At 44.3% G+C, this 27,318-nt stretch overlaps 1 protein-coding gene across 1 annotated transcript; it reads right to left on the bottom strand.

Moving 5' to 3' along the window:
• Positions 1 to 3,506: 3,506 nt before the first annotated feature.
• On the bottom strand, positions 3,507 to 25,768 carry LOC146172676 (glucose dehydrogenase [FAD, quinone]-like). The gene is made up of 10 exons (XM_084583238.1): positions 25,601 to 25,768; positions 19,083 to 19,272; positions 18,806 to 18,937; positions 16,845 to 16,966; positions 16,271 to 16,441; positions 12,575 to 12,728; positions 11,406 to 11,569; positions 10,946 to 11,123; positions 9,318 to 9,540; positions 3,507 to 6,616 (listed from the first exon to the last, which is right to left on the bottom strand). The coding sequence occupies exons 1-10, from the start codon at positions 25,673 to 25,675 to the stop codon at positions 6,433 to 6,435; spliced, it is 1,593 nt and encodes a 530-aa protein (XP_084439364.1). The 5' UTR covers positions 25,676 to 25,768; the 3' UTR covers positions 3,507 to 6,432.
• Positions 25,769 to 27,318: the final 1,550 nt, after the last annotated feature.

Raw genomic sequence — 27,318 nt, forward strand, 5'->3', positions numbered from 1 at the left:
TGACATTTTAGACAGTTCGTGACAGAGAACGACAATACAGAAGTTTGCGTTCCTCGCAAAAGCATGCTCTCATATTCAGAGCTGTACGCAGAGCGTTACAAATAATACAAAAATGTAATCATATATTACTTTAATGGCCACGTTTTCCAGCCAGTTTTAATTATTCGATTACTTTCTTTGAGCACAAAAATTCTTGATATGCTTGAATTTTTTCTGTAATTAATTACTCATAAACAGTTATTCTTTGTCCAAAAAAAAAAAAAAAACGCTATGACCAACGCTGCCGCGTTGATATCAATAACATCAGCGTAAAGGAAAACACTAGGAAAATAAAGGAAAATTCCTTTCGTGACAGATTAAAAATGCACCGGCTGCGAACTGCATGTTGAGGCAACTACGGTATCGCCGCCGTCTCCTACGACAATTGGCGTGTCGCGAGGTGTTATGCTCTCGCTCTGTTGGAAATCCAGGGCCCTGCCAGATTGTGTAGTATTTCACATCTCACTAAATAGAACCCACTAAACACACAGAGCAGGAAGGTTCGGATATAACTCGAGACGGCACACACAGCAAGAATTTATTGTAAACCAATACTACGGTGCTAGAGGGTCTTGTGCAAGAGAATGTGCAAAGATGTTTATAATACGTTATACTACTCTTCCTTGCAGCGCATACATAGATGGAGTGTTCAGTGCAGCTGCTGTTCCTTCGACAAAGAAATATGAAAAAAGAAATAACGTGATAACTTTGAAAAACGCTTCTGTGAAACTGAGAGCCTATTACAAGATACCAGTGCAAGCCACCCTAGCTGACTCTGGTCCGAGTAAGTTTGTGAATGGGAATAAAAGCAAAGCAACAGCAATCAATTGCTCTTGTGTGATTATTCAGTTACTCTTCTGATAAATTAATGGAGCGCTACCATCAGTTACGTATCAATTATTGTCATTTTTGCTGCAAACACTAAATTATTTTCTGTTACACGTAGAAGGCCGTTTATAATAACTTATATAGTTATGAAAAATATACAGGAGCCCTACGTCATGACCATAATTTGATATTCTGAAATGCAACTCGGAAAGTAGCGCCAAGTATAAAGAAAGAACATTTTATACATAACAAATGCGCAGCTTTCATCTTTGGGAGTCGTGGAAAATTAAAAAAAAAAAAGACTTTATCCCAGCAACTCAATGATTTCGGGGCGCCTAATTCATCCCGGCGGTCACATGTTTACAGCCTAGTGTTGCATCTTCGTATTTTTATTTTTTCCTACTATACATTTTTTTCCGAAAGGAGCCGTCTTTCAGCTAGAAAGTACCTTTAAAAAAAATACTGAGAAAATGGCATTTTTAATTCTACTCGGTCTCATAGATTTTAGTGTCCATATGGGTGCCGATTATGTACTTGACGGATGACACCAACAAATCAAGAAGTATGGCTGCATTCTAAAGGGAAGCTTGACTTTTCTGTAGGCCATATCGAAAAACAAAGCGCAGCCAATACATAGTGAAGAGCACTGAGCAGCATAACGTCCAGTACTCAAACCTAAGCTATATATGCTTTCATTAGATTTAATCAAATAAACGACGAAGTCTTTCCGTCCACAAGCCGAATAAAGTCTGTTCTAACACTGCGCACGGTAACGAGTGTGGCGTCATGACCACGTACAGTAGGTTCACCGAGTGCATACAAAGACAGGGTTACCAGCCAAACTTTCTGCACTTGATGTTCAAGTGTAGTTACTAAATTGAACCAAACAAAGGAAAAATACAGCAGTAACACGAATAGGTATTGACATATGAGGAACAGCGCAAACAAAGAACAAACACATTTCTTCACAAGATGCTTCACCATTTAGCCTGCCAATATGTTTTCACGCAAATATATATTTGTGTCCAAACTACGGGAAAGAAAAATGAAACTACCTTTCTGAACGCCTCGAAAGACTTCATGCTTGCGGCGCGGAATTGGCAGGCAGCGTGGCAGCGTGGAGAAAAACGAACTGCGTTGACCCAAATCAGCGTGTCGCTGTCAGGATCAACATAATGCTTACAGATGAACTTGCGTGGAGCGACTAAAAGCAATGTTCCAATGAGCGGTCAGCTGAAGCGGTTTTATACTTAGGAGCGCCCAGCATCAACTCCACCTCTTTGGGAACGCCTCCTTGTTCCCCAGGGCATCATCTCTCCACCAGTGTTTTCATGCAGCCACGTTTAATTGGCGAGGCTCTACGCTTAATTGTCACTTTTTTTATCTTGACAGCAATGCAAGTTTTTTCTTATATGTTTAGTTCTTTCGCCACACAAGAGAAATAAAACTTTTCTCACATTTTCCTAGCTTGTGTGCTGTACCCGTGAACTCCTATTCAATGGCCCTAAGCGCCCATTGCCTCCGCGCTGCCCTTGGGTGTCTGTTTGCAGCAGGCTGAAGAAGAACTGGAACATTATTTTTGTTCTTCATGATGCCTTATTTTGTAAAAATATCCGACTGCGTACATATCATTCTCCTCAAGCGTGTTCCCTCGTGTGCTCGTTAAGAAGTTTGCTGTGTGGACTAATTAAGAGTTGCACCAAGATTTTGGCGTGTTGTAACATCACTTTTGCGGTCACTTTTATGCACAAATATGGAGAGTTCACGGGTTATGAACGGCTAGTTCCAATTATATTTCCGTGCAAAAAGGTTCTCAAGAACTGCAAAGGGTAACTTTGAAAGTGTCAGAGCAACTAGACCATTGTCCTCGATTCTGGTCACGTGTAAAACTGGTCAACATAATTAATTTCAGTGCTACTTCAAATGCGAAAGGGAACAGACGGATAGGCAGTTAGGTTGCTAAAATACCTGCATGTTCATGTTTCTTTACGTTCGTATTATGTTTCCTTTGAATCCACCTAGGCAGCCAAAGCCTTGGAAACAAAGCTCCAGTGAAAAAGCTTCAGTGTGGAAATTCAGGACAACGTAAGTTTTTTGTTAGTCCAGAACGTTTATTGCTATCGAGGAGCGCTTAAAAACATTCGCTCTAGCACACCAGCATATTTGCTCAAACACTAAATTTCCTTTCTCCTGTGACCTACTGTGCTTCCTGTATACCGTATAAAAAAACGCCAGTTCCCTGTGGCCGACCTGGATGCTACTACGGTGAAACCACGTACCTGTTTCTTGCTTGACATACCATTTCAGGGAAGAAAGGCCGTCTGCGGCGTTAAAATTCTCTGTATCCACAGCATCTTCAAGGCACACCGCAGTAACAGAATGTAGTTGCTCAGTTTCTCACAAAAATGAAGAATTTTGTTTAATCTTGTTCACAGGTTCCTTCATCACAATAATGGCTGATGGAAGCTACCATACTGTGAGAGGAGACCTTTTTGAGGGCAGGAAATACGAATTTTCCAACTCTTGTAAGCAAGAATATTCTTTTCGCATTTTCTACACTACAGCGAAGAAAGACACCATAGAAGAATCGCGCAGGTTTTAGACCTGCCATTGTATTTATTGAACAATCGCCAGGAGTATTTGCGAAGCCATCCAATGTCATTTACAGAAACCAAACAGTTCCGGTATCAGAGATATGTATTAGTCACGCTGTCGAGCATTGCACCTTCCAGTCCATGGCAGGTGAACACTTTCTAGTGCGGCAGTATCACTCAAATGAGGAAGGTTATTTTAAACATTTAGTGTCCTTGCACGCGCAAGATGCTCCTGGCAAGAGCAGTGAAAAACTGCTTGCCCTGCAAATGACCTGACTTTGAAACTTCAAAATTAAGTACATTCATGCTACAAATATCGTCAATCACGATAAAATTTGTAAGGAGTTAGACGGGAAGTTTAAACATGCAAAACGTTAGTTACCATCTGCTCATTAAAGGCCCTTGAATATTTATAGCTTCGATCTTTAATGATTTATTTAAGCATAAAGCAAAGCAAGGAAGAAAACTGGCACATTGAAGTTATTCAGTTTACAAACTTGTTCATTGTGGTTACCAGCCCACTGCTTCAAGTTTATAAAATATCTAATTATATTAGCAATGTGGGTTGATAAGTTCAGAACGATCGAAGCTAAGAACTTCCTAATAGTATTTTACTGAGGCAGTTGAAACTAGGTACCATGAAGACAGCTTGTTGGCCTTCATGATATGCGCTGATAAGTAACATCATTGTGACTTAGACTTGAGAGCATTTGCCCAAGTGGACTTTTCTAGCACAAAACCTAACCACAGACACACACGGGGACAAAATATAACAAAAGAAAATAATAGAAAACATGAATAATGTTTCTTTTTTTTTCTTCTCACTGAATAATTGCTAACGTCACACCAACAAAAACTCGTTGCGATTTGAAATTATGCATGAATAGTTACACTTGCCATTGATTTCTAGTCTTATTAGACACCTTAATGCCATTTTTATCAGCGCGGAATTACCGAAGCCTGGCTCATTGAAAGGGCGGCTTTTTGTTGCACACGTGGAACAAGTGCCAATTGCGTTTGTCACATTGAGAGTGTGTGCATCCAGCGCACAGCCATTCAAAGCTTGTCATTCACTTTTTATCACACGGCATATTCCCCGAATGGTTACACGAGGACATGAGCATTGCAGTTGTACCTCCAGGGCCAGTGACGATGCATCAGACAAACGAGGTTATTAAATTACCGTCACATACACTCTCACACACAAACACCACAACACTAGCATTGGCAACATTTGTACAAATAGTTGGCAAAGGTGAACCGCGAATTGCAGAGAGTACACTCATAGCGACAACTTCAAGGAGCTCCAGCCATCTACAGTATAAGTAAGCCATGCCTCTACCGCACAAATAGTGCAATGTTTCTTCAGATGTTTGAAGTTTTCGACCTATCATCTAACTTGTATTCATCTGAAGCATGGTTAGAGGCTTAACCACTTCAAACTGAACACTTCAACAGCTGAATACTGTGTCTAGCATTCGCACGAAGCAGATTATCTGGCGTTTATCGAATCCTACTGCACATATACCACCTAAAAAGCATAAAGCTGGTTTTGCATCTGGGCAGCCGTGTGTGTTTCTTTTGAACCAAAGTTTTGCCAAGTTAGCTTAAATTGGAGAATTTAGCAGCAGCCTGTTCACAACTTATACTGCGCAAGTGGGGTAATACATCATATTTTGTTGCTTCTTGGAGGCTATGGGGGGTGTTGAGAGCTTTGAGTGGCATGTCCCTATGCCTGCGCTATAGGTGTTTGCAATGTCACAGCATAGAAATTTCAGAGCGCTGTCATATCAAAGAGACTGACCTTGTAGTATGTAGAAACCAATATATATCCTTTATGGTGGATGAAACAGTTCGAAGGGGACGAGAACGAAGTTAGAAAGGACACACATAGCGCTTCCTTGCTCCTTAATTGCTCAGCAGGTAGACCTTGATAGTATTATACATCGGCGGCAGCAATCCAAAGGGGAAGAGTGAGTCATGTAATAGTGTTCAATAAGACATGTAATGTAAAGATTCTCTGGCGTTAGGCATAAGCAGCCACAATCAGTAATTTAAACAGTATAAGCAGCACCACGTCTTAACAACATTTTTGGAGACACCGAATTATTGTTCTTTTCGCCTGCTAATATCTGAATGCTTGTTCTATCAATAGATCATGTTACACTCGTCATCCACGTGTCATAAACTTTGTCATTCATAATAGATGCGTCCAACCTTGCTTTCTAGAAGATCCGAAAACTTCAAACAATGAAACGAAATCAATTCATACGCGAGACGGACAACTTCAAAACTGTTGTCACGCTTCTTTGTCGAGTTGTGGCCTCAGCCACACTGACATGATATTCCCATGGTTGATATCTTATATTTCAGAAAACAAGACCTCAGAGCAGGTTAGTTACTTGAACAGCAACAAACCCCTGCATCTCACTTACAATGCATTTCGCTAGCCTCTTTCAGAACCGAAGACTGAAGTGGTCCTTAATTAAGACTCCCATTATTGGTCGCACTACATCCGTAAGCAGTTGGTGGCGTCAACCGCAGCTTGCTTGCCTTAAATGTATCAAGCAGTGAGGAAACGAAACAAGAATGAACTTTATCTCCCTCAGCCCTGCCAGTCTGGTGAGCCTCAATCGATAAACTATCCTTACAAACAGTTTGCTGAAGCCTTTCGCTTCAACGGACAAGCTGTGAACACCATTGGGCGCTCTGCTTTGCTGAAGACGCCGGCCGGCACTCGACGACCACCACATATATCTAGGAATACTGTTCGTTCCCGGTTCGTAGAAGCGGCAGCAGCAAAAACAAGGCACAGGTTCACTGTCCTTCACACTGGATTTCACGGTTTGCGAGTTCATGCAGTGCGCAGTGCGTTGGCGAAGTGATCAATGCCTCGCTAACAGTCTTTGGCAAAGGGGCATGAGACGTTAGTCTTCAGCGCTGGTGTCTCAGTTCTATCAGCCGGCGGTGGTCACCTCTTGCGCTTAGCCGCCTCCTGCAGCTGGTGACGGAGTTGGTCATGGTGGGCCCAGTCTTGCTTGACAATGTCGGCACCCTTCTCACCTATCATGATGGACGGCGCGTTTGTGTTTCCCGACACTATGGTGGGCATGATTGATGCGTCGATGACCCGCAGTCGTTGCACGCCTTTGACCCTATATAGGGAGTAAAGTGATGAAGAATTACACATCTGTGATGAAGCTATTTCCACAGCTGGGACCAAAACATTTGTAGGCGCTCTAACGAAACGCTCGCTGCGATTGCTGCAAAAGTGCATCGCAACCGATTACGCTTATGAATTGTGATGTTTTACCACGCATATTCTCTGCTCTAGTTTTTCACGGGGAACTTCCGCCAAAATGCAAGGTGTTTTAGAGACGCTGTTTTCTTCCCACCTCACTAAAATAACCAGTATGATCTATCCTCCTACCTATAGGTGGCCATAAGCGACGTGCTCAGCTTTTTGTCAAAGCTAAAGAACAGAGGTGGCCAACTTATTTTGCATGTTGTAAGGTTCGATGTACATCATCGTTGTTACAGTTTTAATAAATGCGTGAAGAAAAATTTCCTCGCCTCTACAAAAGTTGGGACTTTCAAGCAACATCCTCTATCGCACAGCTCAGGTTTATGTCCTTTGAATGCTTTAGTTTTGCCGAGGCTGTGCTCTAACATTCCCGTACTTGCAAGACGAAGGTGTCAGTAGAGCTATTTCCCAAGTGCGATGGCCGGCGCCGCGTCAACGCCCTTCCTCACCCCTGCATCACCTCTTCTGCTTTCAAGCTATCGCTCTCAACCTTTCCGAACGCTGCGCTTACCACCTACATCAGCGCTGCACTTGGTACTGGTTATACCTTCCACACACGTTCTTAAGGTTGGCTTTGCACAGAGGGCATTAATTTTAGGCCCTAGTTGCATTTATTGTTGTCTAAGAGAACTGGGCAGAATAACTGTCTTTCAATCAGCTCATAACTGCGCGCATAAAACTTTTGCCACAAAAATCTTATTGGAAGCAGTAGGAGGTGTTTCTTCAAGAAATGACTAAAAGCCGCACACTGTTCAAGGTTCTTTTTTGCTCTTGTTGGCCGCCTGTTTAAAGCTGCCCGCCTCTGCTTTCGATGCAATGGTTAACAACTGGCAGGATTTCGCTGTCACAGGCTGAAGTTTGAAAAGCATGAAATACAGAGGGTTGTCAAAGAAACAAAATGCGTTGAAAAACAATGAATATCAATTGGAACCCTTGGTTTGTTGACAGTGGGAAGTTTAGGCTTCCTAAATTAGGAACTGTCATTAGTCCTATAAGGTCTATGCTAATCTAATAGAGTGCGAATATGCTAATCGTTTGATAAAGGAAAAATAAATGGGTAGTGGTTAAAGGTATTGCTTTCTGCACTGCCTATTTTCTAAGGCAATTTTATATGCGCACTTTGTCCCTGCGATCGCTTCTTGAAGAAAGGTTTGTGTGAGAGACGCTGATGTCAAATGCCATCAAATTTCGAATCATTTTCTTGATCATACTATTTATTTACACAGACAAGAACTCAGCAATAATCTGATTTGGGAGTTGATGGGGCATGAGAATATTTTTTTTTGCTTCACTAAAAACATTCAGCCATCACGTTTTTCGCCAGCGCACAGGTTATATAATATGATCATTAAAAGTTCAACACATAATCCAAAGCAAAACGGATATTTGTCTTGTCTCCTATAGCAACCCTCAAAAATATCAATGAGTGTCTGTGGACTTTGAACCTGGGGTAAAAAATTACACCTACCTGCAATTTTATGGTTAGATCGCATGGAAGAAACGTTGAGCTGGCATCACTTCAATTTCGTGTTTCTTGTTACGCCATCAGTGATAATTGAGATTGTTGTAATGCTAGCTGGCAAAATTAAATTGTTCATGCTGACATTGAACTACTTTGTAGCTTCTACATTTCATTCGGAATTTCAACACAAAACGCTACGGAAAATATCTACTTAAGCAGAGCTCATATTTTGTATAAACTCTGTGACTAAAGTATTCTAGCTTATAGCACTCAAAAACGAACGAATGGCGGCGTTGTTGTCTTCAAACTTTCCCTGAATTTAGCACCACGTAATTGGAAAGCAACTCTGATCTGCTCTACAGAGTTTGGTCAACACGCCTGCCAAAGCAATAATCTTTTATCTGCAGTGCATTCTGAGCCCACTTCGACACCTCCTCCCCATAGCGGCAGACATTTTTATCACTCTTTATAACTGATGCTTGTTACGGTTTATCGCTGTCTGTTTCATCTTAGAAGGTCAAACTGCTGTTTATCATATTTTGAGGTTATCGTTGAATGCATGCACAAAACAAACACAATAATAGCTTTGTGACGACGAAACGCCTTTGGCATCAAGACGTCATGAAGGCTGCATAAAACGTTTTAAGCTTGGTGCCATTTTGTACTCGGAAGGGCACATTTATTTTTAATAACGACGCTTTCAAGAAATTTTGAACCTAATTCATTAGTGATGTCTTTGAAAAATGATTACGTTATTCACGGGACTTATTTGACACTCATTATTCCATGTCTCTTATTTTTCTCATGGTCAGCTGTCACCTGTTACGTCAGCATTTATAACCAGCAAGCAATCTCGCTCGCCGACAACGGTTTGAAAACCAAAGCTGTAGCAATATCATCCAAGCTGTGGGCTGCAATAGAGAAGCAATCCTAATTAAATGCGGGTTTTAAAAATTTCTCGTGCCAGCATTTTTGGAAGGAATGCTTGACCAGTAGCCGGCTGTAGTATAAGTTGGCGCACTGCGCACCAGGTGCTGAATGCGCCCATATGTGAGGGCTTCTTTCAAGTAGAAGCTAATGTAAAACCAACCGGAGCCGCGGATCGACGACAGTGGTTGGGTCCCACACTGGTCCCATCTTGGCCGTGCCAACGGGGTGGTAGATGGTGTTGGTGAACGTGCGCGCCATGCATGCCAAGTTCTCGTCGCTGAGGTGCTTGTAGTGCTCGCAGCCCGGGAACGGCAAGTCCCACATGCGAACGCCGTACTTCTTGAAAGCCGGCGCCTCGGCTACTGCGATGCAGAACTTCATCGCTGAAATACAAATGGGGAAAGAAATGAAGAAAAAAGATGAAGACGGGTCAACAAATATTGCAGCCCAAATTCAAATTAGACAGGCCGATATCAGGCCTGAGATAATAATTATCATTATACCTAAGGCCGCCTCTCGACGTTATAATCGCTTCCAGACGAGAGTCTTTGCATGCCCCCCCCCCCCCTCCCCCCGCCTATCTGCTTCCTGTAACGTGGGCACATTCCCCTTTCCACACATACACCGTGTACGAGGGAGACCAACCCGACCTCCTATCGCCGCAGCCCGCTTTGCGGGACCCTCTTACGGCGGAAGCCATCTTTGGGGAGAGGCACACCTGACCAACGTCACCAATAACGTTGCACATGACTGCGCTGCCGGTTGGTTCTACAATGGCACCTTTCGGAGTGGCACCCATAATGCATTTCAGCCCCTTTTTTGACACTGAGACCTTGTGCAGTGGGGAACGAAGTATCCTTATCTTGTCCGTCTGATGCGAGAAAGAGGGCCGGAGGAGGCGATTAGGATTTTACTCTGGCGTAGTTATAGAGAGCAGAAACCAGAAACTTCCATCTCCTTCTGCTCCGGGACCCAGATGGTATTTGGCATAGCGGCTATGTGGTCTTTCCCTTTCTATGTTGTTGCGCCACACCTACTTCTAACAACAACATGGAAAGGGAACGACCACATACCGGCTATGTGGTTTTTCCTTTTCCATGTTATTGTTAGAAGTAAGTAGGCGTGGCGCGTGGCAGCGCATCTGTGGAAATAATTTAACTAGCAGCGTCAGTGTGGATGGAGCAGCGGTGCGCAGGAGCAAGTGGGAAGAAATCGCCCCGACGGAAGAGAGTTTGGTAGCCTTCTCAGAGAAATAGTGTTGCAGTACTGTTTGATGTAATTTGTATTGCTAGCGGTGCCCTGAGTTAGAGGATGAGTCCAACCCGCGGGGCAGTGCCCACCTAATATACTACTTCTTCATTGGGCAATTGATGTGTGGGGCCGGTCGCTGGAAATGTGGGCGCTGTCATAGAAGAACGAAGAATAGAGAGGACGCTGCCAGAGAGGGTTCAGAAGGCAATTATGCAACCTGTCGCTTGACCCGCACACCACCAGAGGAAGCATGGGATTAAGGGTCGTCGATATGCGAGCGAGGTTTCGCCAAAGGGTCCTAAGTGTTTCGATTAATTAAAGTGAAAAGTACGACTAAAATACCGTTAATCTGTGACAAGGGTGCTTTGAAATAAAGTCTAATTATAAAATCACAGTACACTCTCCATGAAGTCTGCCTTATATATGGTACCTAAAAGGGCCGCTTTGTGACGACTCCGCTTTAAAATATTTGAATCGAGACTTATTCCTCGGAACCATAAATATACTTTAAAATTTTTCACGCAAATTTTAACGTACCATCAACCATAGTCATGATGTCCTCGGGGTGACTCAGGTACTTGGGATCCAGTATGGGCGGGTCATGTGGGTTCCTTGAGCGTAGCTTGATATAACCGCGTGACTTGGGCCTCAGAAGCACTGGATAAACGGACATGGTGTCCGCGTACACGTACGGAGCGTAAACCTTCTCCCAAAGCTGCAAAAAAAGAAAAAAAAGAAAAACAAAGAAAAACAAAAGTGGTGAAATTTAGTCGGCAAACAGAACACTGATATCGAGTCATCACCAGCCTGTTTGTGCAGAATAATTACAAGCGATACAATGTGACGAATAGAATGTGGTGACACATATGGGTTGCCTTGTTATTTTGGTGACAGCACATTACCGAGCAGAGTCCCGTTTTTGTTTATATAATTGCCTTCTACACGACTGCCTTCCTGAGTTGAACCAACGAATAATAAGACTTAAAGCGCCGATTACCTCGTCACTGATTCCTTCGGTGCGCCTGAATGTCTGGCCTCCGTCGGACACTGGAGATCCGGACAAGAAGTGGATCTCGATATCCGGCCAGTCCATGCTCTTGTTGGCGTATTTTGTGTTGATGAAGGCCAGGCCCTCGACGCCACCAAGAAGTGTTAAAGGGCCTGTAACGAGTGTGGTAAAGAAAAAGCACGTAGATTTAGCAGCCTTGCGAAGTCCCAAAATATTCTGCACATATCCAAGTCTACACCTAAAGTTCCTTGGCCTGCACGGGAGGGTTTCTCCTTTCGCACATTCGGGAACAACACTATACGTGAGCCTCTAATACCGGATTTCTTTTCGTTCTTTTTTTTTTTTTTACAGAAAGCTATAATGCACTGCACAAGTTTACATTTGTTTGAGCCCCTTATGAAGACCCTAATTCATTCAGTTGAACATTGTCCAATGTACGAATTTCATTATCACCATCAAATATTTCTTACAACTTTGCATGGTGCGCGCGGTGAGAGGCTAAAAGAGACTTGAGTGTCTCCTAATGAGGTCTAATCCCCATCTTGACAGGTGGTTTACAGCAGCAGATCGATGAGAATAGCAATACGCAAAGCTGGGCTTCCCAATAAATAAGGCCTAAATGCAGGTCAAACCCGGAAAAATATGAAAGAAATACGTCACATTTCCCTGTGACAGCAACCAAAAATAAGTAACGGAGAAAGCAAGATCGCCTCATCAGACAGTTAGCGAAATACATTTGGATGTATATATCTTCGTAGAGAAAAGAAGGCATTTCATCACAGTGACGAAAAGCAAGGGGCAAATGAGTTCTACTTGGAGATAAAAGTAAAGTACATGATCAATAAAACGCGCAATGAAGTATATATTCAAGTCCATATGTTACGCAGAGGCGTTTACAAGGTGGTACATTTTCCTTTGAATTGTTGAAAAGTAACACTTTCCTCTGCAAGAATAATCGATCTCAGCAGAAGCAATTATCATAACTAGTCCAACTGGTTGATTGCGTACAAAATCACGTGATCCATTATTTTACGGTTCAGGCTCCAAAATCTTTTGATTTACATCCTTCTAGAGCTGACTGATTTTCAAGCACGCCGAGTGGACGTGAATTTCTGCAATGTTTGCCACTTACCAAATTACCAAATTCAGCCTCTTACCTTTCCCTATGGTGAGGTAGCGAAGAATCTGCTTGAGGTTGAACACTCGCGTCTGCACCATGGACACGGGCTCCTCAACCAAGAAGTTCATGCCACCAGGATAGATATGATCTTGCAAGTTGTAACCGACGGGAAGATCCGCTAGGCAGGGAATCTGAATAAACAAGCACCAAAAAACAAAATAAGTCCCGCCAAATTGCCTCATGCAAAAAAAGGTTTTTCTATGAAGCAACAAGGCTTTTCTGCCGGATTTAATTGTGGTCCTGACAGCCTCGATGCCCCAGCTTACTTTGCGCCACGTTTTCGCAATAGCTGATTGTGAAGGAAATTAAAAAAACTAAAATTCTCACTTTATTTCGGAATGGGAAGCCCAAATTGTATCTTCATTTTCAGCACTATATCTCGGGAATCTAGTAACGTTAGGGGACCAAATAAATTCAACATAAAGGTGGATAAACTCTTCAAAAACATCTTGGTTGAAAGGAGCCATAGCGCTTTGCTACAAACGCACTGCTAATTACATGGCTGTTCTACCTAAAATGACACTAAGCAAAGCATCATGTTGCCATCCGACTGGGGCTCTCAATAAATAAACATTCTTGCTCTAGCTGGATATAACGAGTCTTGCCTCGCAGAAAAAGACATAGTTATCACCAAAAAATATGACTGAAGACCACTTTTATCAGTAATTACAAAAGCTTGACATTTTTATTGAAACAGACGCGTACTTCCTAGTGTGTTGAAGATAATGGCGGTGTAAGATCGGCTCAGAGATCCCTGCCCAAAAATGGGCCTAAGCATATTCATTCTGCGTGCTAACTCCGCCTGTAACTCGGACGCCAGTAATTTTTTTTCTACTTTGTAAAGGCAGTGCCTTTAGGGAAAGCGGTTTCTTTGGAATTAGAACACGGTTTTTTTTTTAGTACAGGCTACCTTGCTTTTGTCCTGAATGTGCCTTATGAACTTGAGTGGCACGGTCGAGTATGCTCCTTTCCCACTAAGGTCCGAAGCCTACCATAGTAAATGGTACGATTGAAGCGGTTTGATATGCGCAGGGTTGTTTAGTTGCCACTGAAAGACCAAATGTGGCCACAATTCTTTTTCAGTCGATAAAAAATCGCTTGCCTTCAATTTTTACGAGCCGGGCTGATATAGGTATATTAGGCTCTTAGCTGAACGCTCAAGGTGAGAGCATGTGAAATGAAATGTTGTAGTCTAGCCGTGTGGCCTCCTTCGTCTCTCACAGATTTAGTGGAGTCCGGCTGCAGAGGAGAAATAATTCCCTCGTTCTGCGTTTTTTTTACAGATGAAAAGAGTTTCTGTATTATGAAAGCGATTAATTATATCAGAAAAAAAGAGTAGGAGACTGTGCCACGAGAAGGAAGAATTTACCAAATATTCGCAAATAAGAAACATTACCGAATACACTGAGAAGTTTCGAATTCGTCGCAGTTCCATCGCACTTCGCCGCAATACTTGACCGCGTTGACAGTGCAGTGAAGCAGCTTCAAAACGCGACGGGGCCGTTTTGTTAAGAGGGACCTTTCCTTTTGTGAGGTCCTTCCGGAAATGCGAGCAAAGCAAAACACTTGGTGAAACCATAAAAAAAAAAAAAAAACATCGTTTGTACTTCGGTTTCATCTTATATGCACACAATGTTCGTGCAGATGTTAATCAGATACAAATCATACAATAGACCCTTTTCATAAATGTTAAGTCAGCTTCACCTCTATGCTGCATTCCCCTCTAATGGCGGAACAGCAATGTATTGCAACATTATATTATGGCCATAATTCATATCATTTATGCATCAGAACATATTTGCATAATTGCTCTATTACCACTACATGCATCTGTGTAGAAGCAACATGCGATTTCAGCTCTATATCGCCATTTTTCTGGCGGCCAGTGACGCCATGTTTGGGGAAAGAAGCAGCGTGGGAAAGCCTACTTAACTATTTTTGCAAGGGGTCCATTAGGATGATGCAAACAACTTTGTGTAATTCAGTCCTATTCTATAATGAGAATAATCTTTCCGGATTTTTCTGGTCATACCAGCGTCACCACACCAAAAGCGCGCGCCTAACTTGATGCCTTATCACATCATCATAAACTTGCCCGCCTGGTTCTGTTCCATAAACTTTATCATCAGGCCTTGCTCCATGACCATTTCTTCTAACCATCGAAGCATTTTTTTCCGCGCCGCGATCACCCTTTCAAAGTTAAACGCACTTCATGCCACTCTTCTTCCTTTGCAAAATCATTCATACCTTCCACCACAGTCGAACGGAATAATCTGCATGCCACCCCACATATTTGCAGAAAACAACGTTAACAAGATTCAGGAGCTAATAACACAAATATTTTTCTAGCATTGATAATTGCTTATTCCGACTATTTCACCCAAAATAACACGAACTGCCGGGCTGGTTGGTTGTGATCCCCATTTGTATCACAACTTCTCTATTTTCCTGAATGTGTGCGCTCTGCTGATACAAAGTTTCATCCAGGTGTATTGATCTTCTTGTACAAACACTTCTCTTATTCTTCTAACCGTCTAACGCACTTTTTGACAGCTATTTTCCAGTAGATATTTTGCGATTTTACTAATATTATGTATTAGCTTATTGTACCATTGTGCTTGTCTTTTGTTGTTGCTTCATTTCTATTTTCTGTACTGTGCACCAGTGCTTACATGTAATACACTCGACTGAGAGCCTTTAGGGGTATATTTAATAAAATCAATTCAAACAATTTTTTTCTGTTTCTTTGAGGGCTGAATTAGCGTTTATTGTATTTAGCAGCGATATTACAACTCCCCTCGATTTCATGCAGGTATACGGAATTCTGTATACGGGAAAAACTGTATACGGAATTCTGCATAATCCTCATATACAATTTTTCAGTAACGTATACGCTGCTTCGAAATTTCAGTTTAATTTTTTTCCAAATATGATGCAAATATTGAAATAAACTAGACGAACAATGCTTCGTATGTTTTATTGGTCCAGTTTTTTTTTTTTTTTTTTTTTTGCTATCAGATATTCAATATAAGATTTGATTTTCGAAGACATTTCTTTTCCATATTCATATTTGATTCGCTTTCAAAAATTCGGTTGTTCGCACACATCATGCACATATACATACATAGAAGAAAACTTCAAAGCGTTTCATAACTTGTATATTACCTCTAGCAACAAAGTGCGTTTATTTCCTCATATTTGGTGTTACTCGTAAAATGGCTGTCTAACTGATACATGCTAACGAGTCTTCGTTTTGTTATAAATGCAACATATATAAGATTAATCACTTTAGCAAGTAGAAAACTGCCTGCACGCATATCCATCCTGTTGTTTCTAGCTTTTGTTGGTAACTGTTGTTAGTATCTTGTGGCGCCAGCATACGGCGGCCACCAGAACCTCGGGCGAATTAATGTACCCACCGCTGTCCAGATGGGGCGCTCGAGCAGAATAAATAACGCCGCTTTGCATTCTGAGCACAGTGTACAAGCCGCTATCTTGTGTGATACCCACAAGGCAGGGCTTACGCATCTCCTTAAGGTTTCAACACATTTTCAAATCTAAGTTAAACATCGCAATCTATGTCATCAGCTGTCTTGCTCCTCTGGTTTGTCCTTGCTTGCTTCAAATATTTCACCTCGAAATATAAATCCGGAAAAAGAGAGGGTCCTCTTACGCCCAACTTGTGGAGATCGTGTTTGGGTCCTATGCCGGAGAGCAGCAGCAACTGCGTGCTGCCAATGGAGCCCGCGGATAGGATGATCTCCCGACGGGCAAACACCATGTGCGGCACCTTGAAGCGCTCGAACTGGACGGCGCGGGCATTGTTCCATTCGTCGAAGTGGATCTGCAAGAGGCAGTTTTCGAGACAACGATACACTGAAATCACAGCTGCATTTCAATCCGCATATCCTGAAGCTGAACGCAGCCGCTTATTGAGGATATACACCAGAAGCTGAGAAATTGTTTGCTCAATTCAGGAGGAATGTTGATCGGATGACGCAAAGACTACATTAACGAATTTACGAGTTATATAAGCTTCTCTTGTCGAGTTATCTTTCTTGAGCATGCTGAAATCTATTGCAACTGCAAAATAAGTATAATATAGAGTCAAGATACACAGCAGGGAGCTCACTGGGGTTCTTAATAAACATGTCGACGATGCTTAAATGCACAGGGCTGCCCTCGCGAGATCCACTCAATTTAGGACAACACTGGAGTTTTCATCGACGTGAATGATGACTGCTCACCTTGGTGGCAATTGAATACAGCGTGATGTGCAGGTTCTTTCGATGCCGAATTGGCTTCATAAAGGCCTTGTGTGTACTACACCTAGCACTTCTTCGAATGGTACCTTGGGGTATGGCAAAACCTGAAAACGAAACAAGAAAAACTTATTTCGCATGGCTATAGGTAATGGTGTTCGAGCTGCAAAGAGAACGCACATAAAAATAAAGAATAGCGTTCTGGGACCGCTTTTACTTCCAATGCATCTAATATAAATAGACTACAGATCATGCCTTCAGCAGCAGCAGGGTATGCGGGACCACGTTGCGGCTATCTCGTGTTTCGCGTTAGCTACGAGTGACGCAAAGCTTCATCTTTACTTTCGTGATGGAGCCTAACAATCTTTACAAATCTGTAGTGCGTCTATTCTGCAGTTCTCCGAAGCTGTGACGTATGATTCAAAAGAAATTTAGTTCCAAATCTAACAGTCACACGAGGGCGAACATGCCCACGAAATAAAAAAAGGGCTGCTTTTTTTTTTTTTTTTTAATGATAATAAATATCTGGCTTCCTTACAAGAGGTCATATTTTTGGAAGAATGCTCAGAAGCATTCATTTCTAGACGTTAAAAACGTTAATCAGTGGCCTGTGGAGATGCATCTCACAGTCCTTTTAGGAACTTTTTTAAAACTCGGAAAGTGCTTGCCGTTTTCCACTACACCGACATTTTCGGACTGGTGTTTCGGTGCTCACATGACCTTGATGGCATAATTACTCTTTCCGCCGGTCAAGAAGTTTTGTTACAGGGAAACCCGGAATTACATTAATGATAAACCGGATATATTCAACAATACCATAACCTAAATTCTGTCATTAAAAAAATGTGAAGCACGAATATTATGCCACGCCTATACGGCATTGGCGATATTAAAATCAAGTCATTGTATTTCCTCTTTACTTCCCTTTCTTATACAAATGGCGCAGGGGTAAGAAGCTTGACCAAGTTTCACTTTAGCCATAAAGACGTCTGAGATGCACTTGCACTGTACCTTATTACGGCCGTACACCTGACCATTATTTTTTAAATGTATGAACTGTTGCCAATCTCTACTTTACACAATTTAGGCTCTTAATGAGCTTATTATTTTCTACAATGATTAATGTAAAGTATAGTGCTTATCTGGCGGAGCTCGTAGAACACACCCCTATACCGCAGACTAGTACTCTGGGGAGGTCCCCCCGACAGTCTTGTACAATGGGAATGCATTTATATTTTACTATATTCAGTTTCTTGTATCTGTTAAGCAATGAAGTTGTATGAAACTTGTAACTTACAAAGCAGTGTTGTTAGTGACGACCCTTGGCGCATAGTAAGCCGGAAAGTATATCTGTTCTATTTTCTATGCGCATATCAATAAATAGATCAATAAATAAACAAAAATAAATAAATAAATTATCCTTTTCAGCGTCCAAGTGAAGTTAATAAGCGTTTTTTTTTTCTTCTCTTTTTTTAAAAAAAAAAACGGTTGTCGTGATGGCAGCGCACGTTTTTATAGGTTGCACAACTGTGCTTTCTCCCTACTCCATTGCTGTTGTCGCTTGAACTGCAATCGACAGCACATCTAGATTAAGCTCTCTACTTATACAGAGACTAAAACAGTTAACGTTAAAGGTTCCTTTCTTCGGAACTCTGGCGTCGGTGCAGTCGCAGTTGTGAGCGAGAAATCACGAGTATGCACTTGTCAGGTGGCAGTCGGCAGGTGACATCGCTGGGCACCGATTGGTTAGGGGAGAGTGTGACGTCACACAACCACGTGACATAGCCGAGTTTCCAGGTGCTGCCAGCTCAGGCAGTGTCGTAAAACGGAAAGGTAAAAACTAAACTTACTTTTTTTTTTTTTACGAAAAATTGCAGACGTACATTTCTAGAAAAAAAATTTAAATATACCTTTAAGAAAACAGATGTAGTTTCATCACGCTGTACCTGTTTGTTGGGGTCCGTTGAGGTCGACATTAGGGTAGCCCATTTGGAGGCCAGCCTCAATGAAGGCATGACCCAAAAGCGTCGCGTAAGCAGGAGTAGACACCGTGAGGTAGCCGCCGTGATTATGGTGCCCTGTGAAAAAAAACGGATCTAGTCAGAGTGAGGTCTAACCAGCCGTAGAAGCCATAAACATTCAACAGGTCACCGTAAGATGCTAATGAGCACTCCGAAAATGTAGGCCCCTTGTGAACTGTAGGACGTGTTCCCATCTACTAACCGTTAGCGAGTATGGATGGATCCCGGTTGTCCTCTGACTTGAGGAAATAAGGGAACACTTCTTTCCAGGACCAGCCCTCGCATCCATTCTGGGCCCAGTGGTCGTAGTCATGAGCGTTCCCTCGGATGTAGATCATATAGTTTATCACGCTAGACCCGCCCAGTGCTTTGCCTCTTGGCCACGGGCTCCTCTGCAAACAGTGGCAAACGGAGCACGCTGATGATTAGTAAAAAGTAAAACAATCAAGCGTAATGAATCTAGTTAGCTTTCCTGTACCACACGAAAATAATATTTAGCAGTGACCAATATATATATATATATATATATATATATATATATATATATATATATATATATATATATATATATATATATTGTAGTGTGGTAATCTTCATCGATATAACCACTGACATGCGTCGCGTGCTGCCGCTCTCAAGGACGAAGAAGTTGTTCGCTGCCTTGCTCTTTCGCCACGCCTGACGCTTCGCTGCGAGTCTCCCCTGAGCGGCTGGAATCATCTGGGTTCACCGAATAAACACACCCCTACAATTGGTGCAGGTGCTGCTGGGTACGTTCCCGTCCACCCTGGAACTAAGAAGCCGCACGTTACCCTCTGCTTCCAGCATGCCGGACGACACTGCCACGACATCGTCGCCCCTCCCAACCACCGTGCTGTGTTCTGGAGCTCTACGGCAGCGTGATCCGTGCTTCTTCAGTGGCACAGCTGACCAGGACGTCGACGATTGGTTGGCGGCATATGAGCGCGTCAGTAGCTACAACAGATGGGACGACGCTATCAAGCTAAGCAATGTAATCTTTTATCTGACTGACGTGGCGAACCTCTGGTTTCGCAACCATGAGGCAGACCTGCCATCTTGGTCTGCATTTAAAAAGAATTTTGCAGAAGTGTTCGGCCGCCCTGCAGTTCGCAAGCTCCGGGCAGAACAACGCTTGCGTGAGCGCACTCAGCAAGTCGATGAGTCGTTCACTAGTTATATAGAGGACATCGTGGACCTATGCAAGCGTGTCGATCCGCTAATGACTGAGGCGGATAAGATCGAGAACATCATGAAAGGCATCTCTGACGACGCGTGCCAAATGCTCTGGGTAAAAAATCCTGCCACGGTGAGTGACGTGATCAAGCTTTGCCAGAGCTACGACGTGCTTCGTAAGAAGCGCGCTTCTACCCGGCGGTCCGGTGTTAGAGACGACGCCATCTCTACACTTGCGCTGGGCGGTTCTACCCCATCAGAGGACAGCCCTTTACTTCAGCAAATCAAAGCCTTCGTTCGAGAAGAGGTCGCCCGCCAGCTATCGCTGGTCCCTCAGTTACAGGATAGTGGCCGCCTTGTTCCTGACATGGCTCCGTCTTTGGCCCCTACCATACGGCGTGCCGTTCAAGATCACATCGCTGACGTCCTTCCTCCCAGCTCCATGCTCCCGCCCAGCCCTGTGCTGCCGCCCAGCCCCGTGCCAGCGCAAGTAACGGCACCACTGACTTACGCCCAAGTTGCGGCCAGGCCGCTCATGCCATCAGCATCTCTTTCCTACCAGGCCGCTCCTTCCAACCTTCCTTCGCCTTTGCCTGGGTCTGCATTCCATGTCCCTATTCCAAGGGTACGCCAACGCCCTACGAACCCTTGGCGTACCGCGGACAACCGACCAATCTGCTACTCTTGCGGTCTGCCGGGCCATGTCGCACGCCTTTGCCGCCAACGCCTTCCACCTTCTCGACCTGAGCTATGGAACTACACCTACAATACAGACCAGCCCTCGCCGAGAAATCCGCCCAGTTCCGAATTTGTATCTCGTGACAATCAAACGTACACAACTCGCCGATCACCTTCCCCTCGTCGCCGTTCCCCGTCCCCACTCCGACGTTCTACCGGCACCGTTGAGGGAAACTAACAGTCGCAGTTCCCGGGGCAAGAACTGCGCTTGGTTCGAACTCTTCAAGTCCTCGGTGTTCTCCCACTAACGTAATTCAAGTGTTTGTCGACGGCGTCGCAGTACTCGCTCTAGTCGACACGGGCGCTGCCGTATCAGTCATCAGTGAAGCTCTTTGCCGTCGTCTTCGTAAGGTGACCACCGCACTTTCCGACTTTTCGCTTCGCACCGCCTCATCACAGCGCATTCATCCCTCAGCGGCGTGCACGGCCCGTGTTCTCATCGAAGACGTCTTATACACCATCGAGTTTATTGTACTGTCTCGCTGCTCACACGACATCATCCTGGGCTACGATTTCCTTTCCACTCATCATGCCGTTATTGACTGCGCCCGCGCGGAAGTTTCCTTTTTACCTCTTTGTGATACCGTCTTGTGTGACGTCCCTACCCGGCCTGCAAAACTCCTCGTCGCCAGTGACACAGACATTCCTCCATTTTCTGCTGCCCTCGTTCCACTCTCCTGTGAAAGCGTTATTAGTTCTACTGTCTTCTTCACACCTTCCGACGCCGCTTCACGCCATCCCTGCCTCCTGCTTCCATTTGCGGTCCTCAAGTTCGAAGATGGCCTTAGTGCAATGTACGTCTCAAATCCATTTTCGTGCCCGTCCGTCCTGCTACGCGGCGAGTGTCTCGGTCGTATTGAAGAACTTGATCCCGCGCTTGTAAATACTCTTCCTGCAACGCCTACTTCATTAGACGTTAATGTGCTCAGCTCTTGCGATACAGCGACCGCTTCGACACCACCCGATGTTCTTCAACAAGCTATTGACGCAGATCTCCCACCCGCACAACGCGATCAACTCGCTGCTCTTCTACAGAACTTCACTTCTGCCTTCGACCTTCCTCACACTGCTCTGGGTCGCACGTCTGTCGTTACGCACGCAATCGACACTGGTACAAACGCACCTTTACGACAGCGTCCTTATCGCGTGTCGGCCTCTGAGCGCCAAGTCATTGCTGACAACGTGGACGACATGCTTCGCCGGGGCGTCATACAGCCATCTAACAGTCCATGGGCTTCTCCGGTTGTTTTGGTCACCAAGAAAGATGGTTCCATCCGGTTTTGCGTCGATTACCGTAGGCTTAACAAAATCACGCGCAAAGATGTCTATCCTTTGCCGCGAATCGACGACGCCTTGGACTGTTTACAGGGAGCCGAGTATTTCTCCTCTTTGGATTTGCGCTCCGGCTACTGGCAGGTACCGATGGCTGATAATGACCGCTCGAAAACTGCCTTTATAACACCGGATGGATTATACGAGTTCAACGTTATGCCCTTTGGCCTCTGCAATGCCCCGGCTACTTTCGAGCGCCTGATGGACACTGTTCTTCGTGGACTCAAGTGGCAGACCTGTCTTTGTTATCTGGACGACATCGTAGTTTTTTCTGCCGACTTTTCTTCTCACCTTCTCCGCCTAAAGGATGTCCTCACGTGTCTCGCCGGCGCTGGGCTTCAGTTGAATTTGAAGAAGTGCCACTTTGCCGCTCGAAAACTCACAATTTTAGGCCACGTAGTTTCTAAGGACGGCATTCTTCCCGACCCCACCAAACTTCGCGCAGTTGCAGAGTTCCCGAAGCCAACCTCCCTGAAGCAGCTTCGGAGCTTTATCGGCCTCTGCTCCTACTTTCGACGTTTCATCTTGAACTTCGCCTCTATCATCGCTCCTCTGACCCAGCTCCTTGCCGGCAGCTCCGACCTTTCCGCCTGGACTCCAGCCTGCGATAAAGCCTTCGACACTTTACGCCGCCTTTTGGTTTCGCCGCCCATTCTACGCCACTTTGATCCGGCTGCGCCTACGGAGATCCACACTGATGCCAGCGGTATTGGGCTTGGTGCCGTCCTTACCCAACGTAAGCCTGGTTACAGCGAGTATGTTGTGGCATACGCCAGCCGAACATTGACAAAGGCAGAATCTAATTATTCAGTCACAGAAAGGGAATGTTTGGCCATTATTTGGGCTATCGGAAAATTTCGTCCTTATGTGTATGGTCGACCGTTTTACGTTGTGACCGATCACCACGCTTTGTGCTGGCTTGCCTCTCTGAAAGACCCATCCGGTCGCCTTGCTCGCTGGGCTCTTCGTCTCCAGGAGTTTGACATTCATGTCATTTATCGATCAGGCCTGAAGCATACGGACGCGGATGCTCTTTCCCGCTCGCCATTGCCTAGAGATAATTCGTCTGACCACGTCTGTGCCTACGATTTGTCGACTCTTACAACTATCGACATGGCTACCGAGCAGCGGAATGACCCCTGGATCAATGCACTTTTGAATTTTCTCTCAAGTCCTACTCCCGGTCATTCATCCAAAGCGCTCGTCCGCCAAGCCCACCACTTCTCCATTCGTGACGGTCTTCTCTATCGCCGCAATTATTTGCTTGATGGACGGAAGTGGCTTCTAGTCATCCCGCGTCATCTCCGCGCCGACATTTGTGCTGCGTACCATGGTGACCCACAATGTGCTCACGGTGGCGTATTGAAAACCTACACGCGCCTACGTCTGCTATTTTACTGGCGTGGAATGTACCGCTTCGTAAGACATTTCGTGCGCGCTTGCGAATCTTGTCAACGCCGAAAAACTCCTCAGAAGTCCTCTGTTTCGTTGCAGCCGTTACCCTGCCCTGCTCGTCCGTTTGACCGCGTTGGCATAGATCTCTATGGCCCTCTTCCGACTACTCCTGCTGGAAACCGGTGGATTATTGTGGCAGTAGACCATCTGACTCGCTACACTGAAACATCACCGTTACCCTCTGCCTCTGCAAGAGACGTTGCTTTGTTCATTCTCAACAACTTGATTCTTCGCCACGGGACTCCGAAGGAACTGCTCAGTGACCGCGGACGCGTTTTCTTGTGCGACGCTCTCGAGGCCCTACTGAAAGAATGTCGCATCATTCATCGCACCGCTACTTCTTACCACCCTCAGACGAATGGCCTGACAGAACGCTTCAACCGTACTCTGAGTGACATGCTGGCCATGTACGTCAACGACGCTCATTCCAACTGGGACCACGTTCTTCCCTTCGTAACCTACGCGTACAACACTGCGATACAGACCACCACTGGATTCTCTCCCTTTTTTCTTCTTTACGGGCGCGAGCCAACCTGCACAATGGACGCGCTTTTTCCCTACCGCCCTGATGTTTCTGAATCGACGCCACTCTCGGACGCCGCCCAGTATGCAGAAGAATGCCGTCAGCTCGCTCGTTCGCTCACAAAGGAAAATCAGTGGCAACAAAAACACCATCGTGACACTGGTGAGGCGCCTTCATATGCGCCCAACTCCCTGGTGTGGCTCTGGGTTCCTGCCACAACCGCCGGCCTGTCAAAGAAGCTTCTTGCTCGGTATCACGGTCCATACCGAGTCCTTCAAAAAACATCTCCTGTGAACTACGTAGTTGAGCCCGTTACGCCATCTGCGGACTTGCGTCGCCGTGGACGCGAAATAGTTCATGTGGACCGAATCAAGCCCTACTACGATCCGTCTGTCCTTTCGGCACCATGAGTCGCCAGGATGGCTCCTTCTCAGCCCGGGGGGAAACTGTAGTGTGGTAATCTTCATCGATATAACCACTGACATGCGTCGCGTGCTGCCGCTCTCAAGGACGAAGAAGTTGTTCGCTGCCTTGCTCTTTCGCCACGCCTGACGCTTCGCTGCGAGTCTCCCCTGAGCGGCTGGAATCATCTGGGTTCACCGAATAAACACACCCCTACAATATATATATATATATATATATATATATATATATATATATATATATATATATATATATATATATATATATATATGTGTGTGTGTGTGTGTATTATATTAACGCAGTCAAAAGTGGAGCTTGTGTTGCCCCTAATTGTAGATAACTCATACGAAGTGAAGCCGGGCCCGTCGCACATGAAGATATCAGACAAATGGTTGCACAAGCAAGTATAAGCAAAGATACAAGGCACTTTCTCGCTCAAAAGATGCAAATTGTAAAGTGCACTATACAACTCGCAGAATGAAATCTCTATCGATGAAGCTCTAAAACAAACCAACCATTATAAGGACGGCTAGTGTAATGGATGCTTTACGGCGTACCTATTGTTTTATTAGTTATCTACAACGCTCACTAGGGCATTACAGCTAGGGTTTAAAGTTCGTTGATCTCTGCAGAAATTGGCTATTCGTTTGAAGCAGGAACAAGCGAACAATTCCCGTCTTTAGAGTAAATATTAGCAATTAATAATTGACAATGGGAATAATCGTGATATTTCGGACAAAAAATTATATAAAACATCATTTATCATTTCTTATAATTTTTAACACCAAGCTCATTTATCTTCGAACGGTGGTACCTTGAATTAAATAAATTGGTGGCTGAAAATATTATTTATGGTTTATGCCTATTCAAGAGTATTAAATTATATACCAAAATTCCACCTGACAGCTTCCTTGTGGTACTCAGTTCTAGTCGTTTGAGTTCGCGTTCTATCCCTGTTTTTGTTTCTTAAATCGGCCTCCTTAAGACATACTTAAGAGGACTGTACGTATTGTGAGTGTGTCTTAGCATGTCTTCAAATACATATAGGCACTCACCCTTCCCTCGAGGCCGAAACACGACGTTTTCTGCGGCTCTGTGCGGTAGGCCCAGTCCAGTGGCGACATCTGCATGGTGGCTGCGATGAGGGGTATGTCTGAAACTTCGTTCTCTATGCCTCCCGCTTCTATTAGCAGCACGGTGACGCCTATGTCCTCCGTCAGCCGGTTGGCCAGCACAGCGCCGGCAGACCCTCCGCCCACTGCACATACACAGAGGGCCAGTAACCCGTTTTATGGTCAGCTCAAGAGAAATGTAAGAGCGAAATTTATATATATATATATATATATATATATATATATATATATATATATATATATATATATATATACTATATATATTCACGTATTTAACGAGCCAAGGTGCTCATTGTAAGTGTCCTAGAATAGTTATTGGTCAAGAGGTTGCATTAACGAAGATATTTGGTCATGTGACATCGCAGTGTAGTGACGACACTTCAGGTGTCGAGACCACCAGCCGCTTTTTTTCGGTAAACTGTAGTGAGGCGGCACGTTTGTCATTTTTTAAGGGCGGATATCAGGGGCTATGGTTTAGTGTTGTCTTTAGAGTCACTTATTCACTAGAAGAAGGTGATTATGGAGTTATTTTCTGTTTAGTGATCAGGAGTTCTGAATGTGTAATGAAAAAAAAATGAAAATTGAAATTTCTCATTAATGTCAGCGTTGTTTTTTTCTGTTTTTTTTTTATTTATTTTTTTTTTTTGTGGCAAACATAAATATACCCAGAAGAAGCTGGGAATCGATTTCGGCAACGCAAAAAAAATGGAAGGTGGTCGGCTTCAGTGTCATTTTGTGAGCTAACGATGTAAAGTAATAAGGCACGAAACCCAAAGCGCACGCCTCAGGATCCGAGCTCTTCACAGTGACTAAAAATTGCGGAGAAGAATCTCGACGGTCGTATTCTGACGTCAGTGAAGAGCGAGTAGGCTCTCATAGTAGAACATCGACGCATGCAAAGGAGCACCAGGCTGTCGAAAGTTACCCAGAAACACACAGGGAACTGCGCATCATAATTGTCAGGCACACCTTTCGAAATTAAAACCATATAAATATAAATAATTGGTTCACAGGAAGGGAAAGGCGCAGTATCTGCCACACTTGCTATGTGGACACCTGAACCGCGCCTTAAGAAAAGGGATGAAGGTGGGAGTGAAAGTGGAAAGAGAGAAAGGGGAGCCGTAGTGGAGGGCTGCAGAGTAATTTATCCATATTGTTAATTAGATTCTTCGTCAGCATTGAAACCACTGTCACGCCGAAGTAAAAGGCAAACAGCCATATATATACCTTTCTATTTGGTAGGGCGCAATTTTTACAGCCGATTTAGAGATATATACATTTGTAGCCAAATCACTAAGAAGCGGCTATCTGTGCACAGCAGCTGAAAGAACAGAGGTAAAGTATATTATTTTGCTCACAGGTATTGTTATAAATTTATTAAGGTAAAGCCTTTCTAGGCTCATGGGACGAAATCTCGTGCGCGAGAGTTGTGCACGAGATTTGTGCGCGAGATATGTCATATTCCGCGAGATTCCATGCGATTAGTTCCTGTCTAGCGTTCCTGCCATCTGCAATGCCACACTTGAACGCGCGCCAATAAACGCCACGCGACAGGAGCGATGGTGTAGAGAAAGTGTGACAGATATGCCGCGCCTTTCCTTTCCTGTAAACCAAATTAATTTATGTAGCACTGCAATGAA

Source organism: Amblyomma maculatum, chromosome 11 (genome assembly GCF_055883805.1).
Source record: "Amblyomma maculatum isolate TAMU_Amacu chromosome 11, ASM5588380v1, whole genome shotgun sequence".
NCBI classification, from domain to species: domain Eukaryota; kingdom Metazoa; phylum Arthropoda; class Arachnida; order Ixodida; family Ixodidae; genus Amblyomma; species Amblyomma maculatum.

Excerpts from the sequence above, each read along its gene's own strand:
- LOC146172676 (XM_084583238.1), bottom strand. The coding sequence starts at position 25,675 with ATGCAGATGTCGCCACTGGACTGGGCCTACCGCACAGAGCCGCAGAAA. Across the intron at positions 19,273-25,600 it reads GTTTCGGCCTCGAGGGAAGG|AGGAGCCCGTGGCCAAGAGG; the intron begins GTGAGTGCCTAT and ends CACTGTTTGCAG. Across the intron at positions 18,938-19,082 it reads TCCATCCATACTCGCTAACG|GGCACCATAATCACGGCGGC; the intron begins GTTAGTAGATGG and ends TTTTTTTCACAG.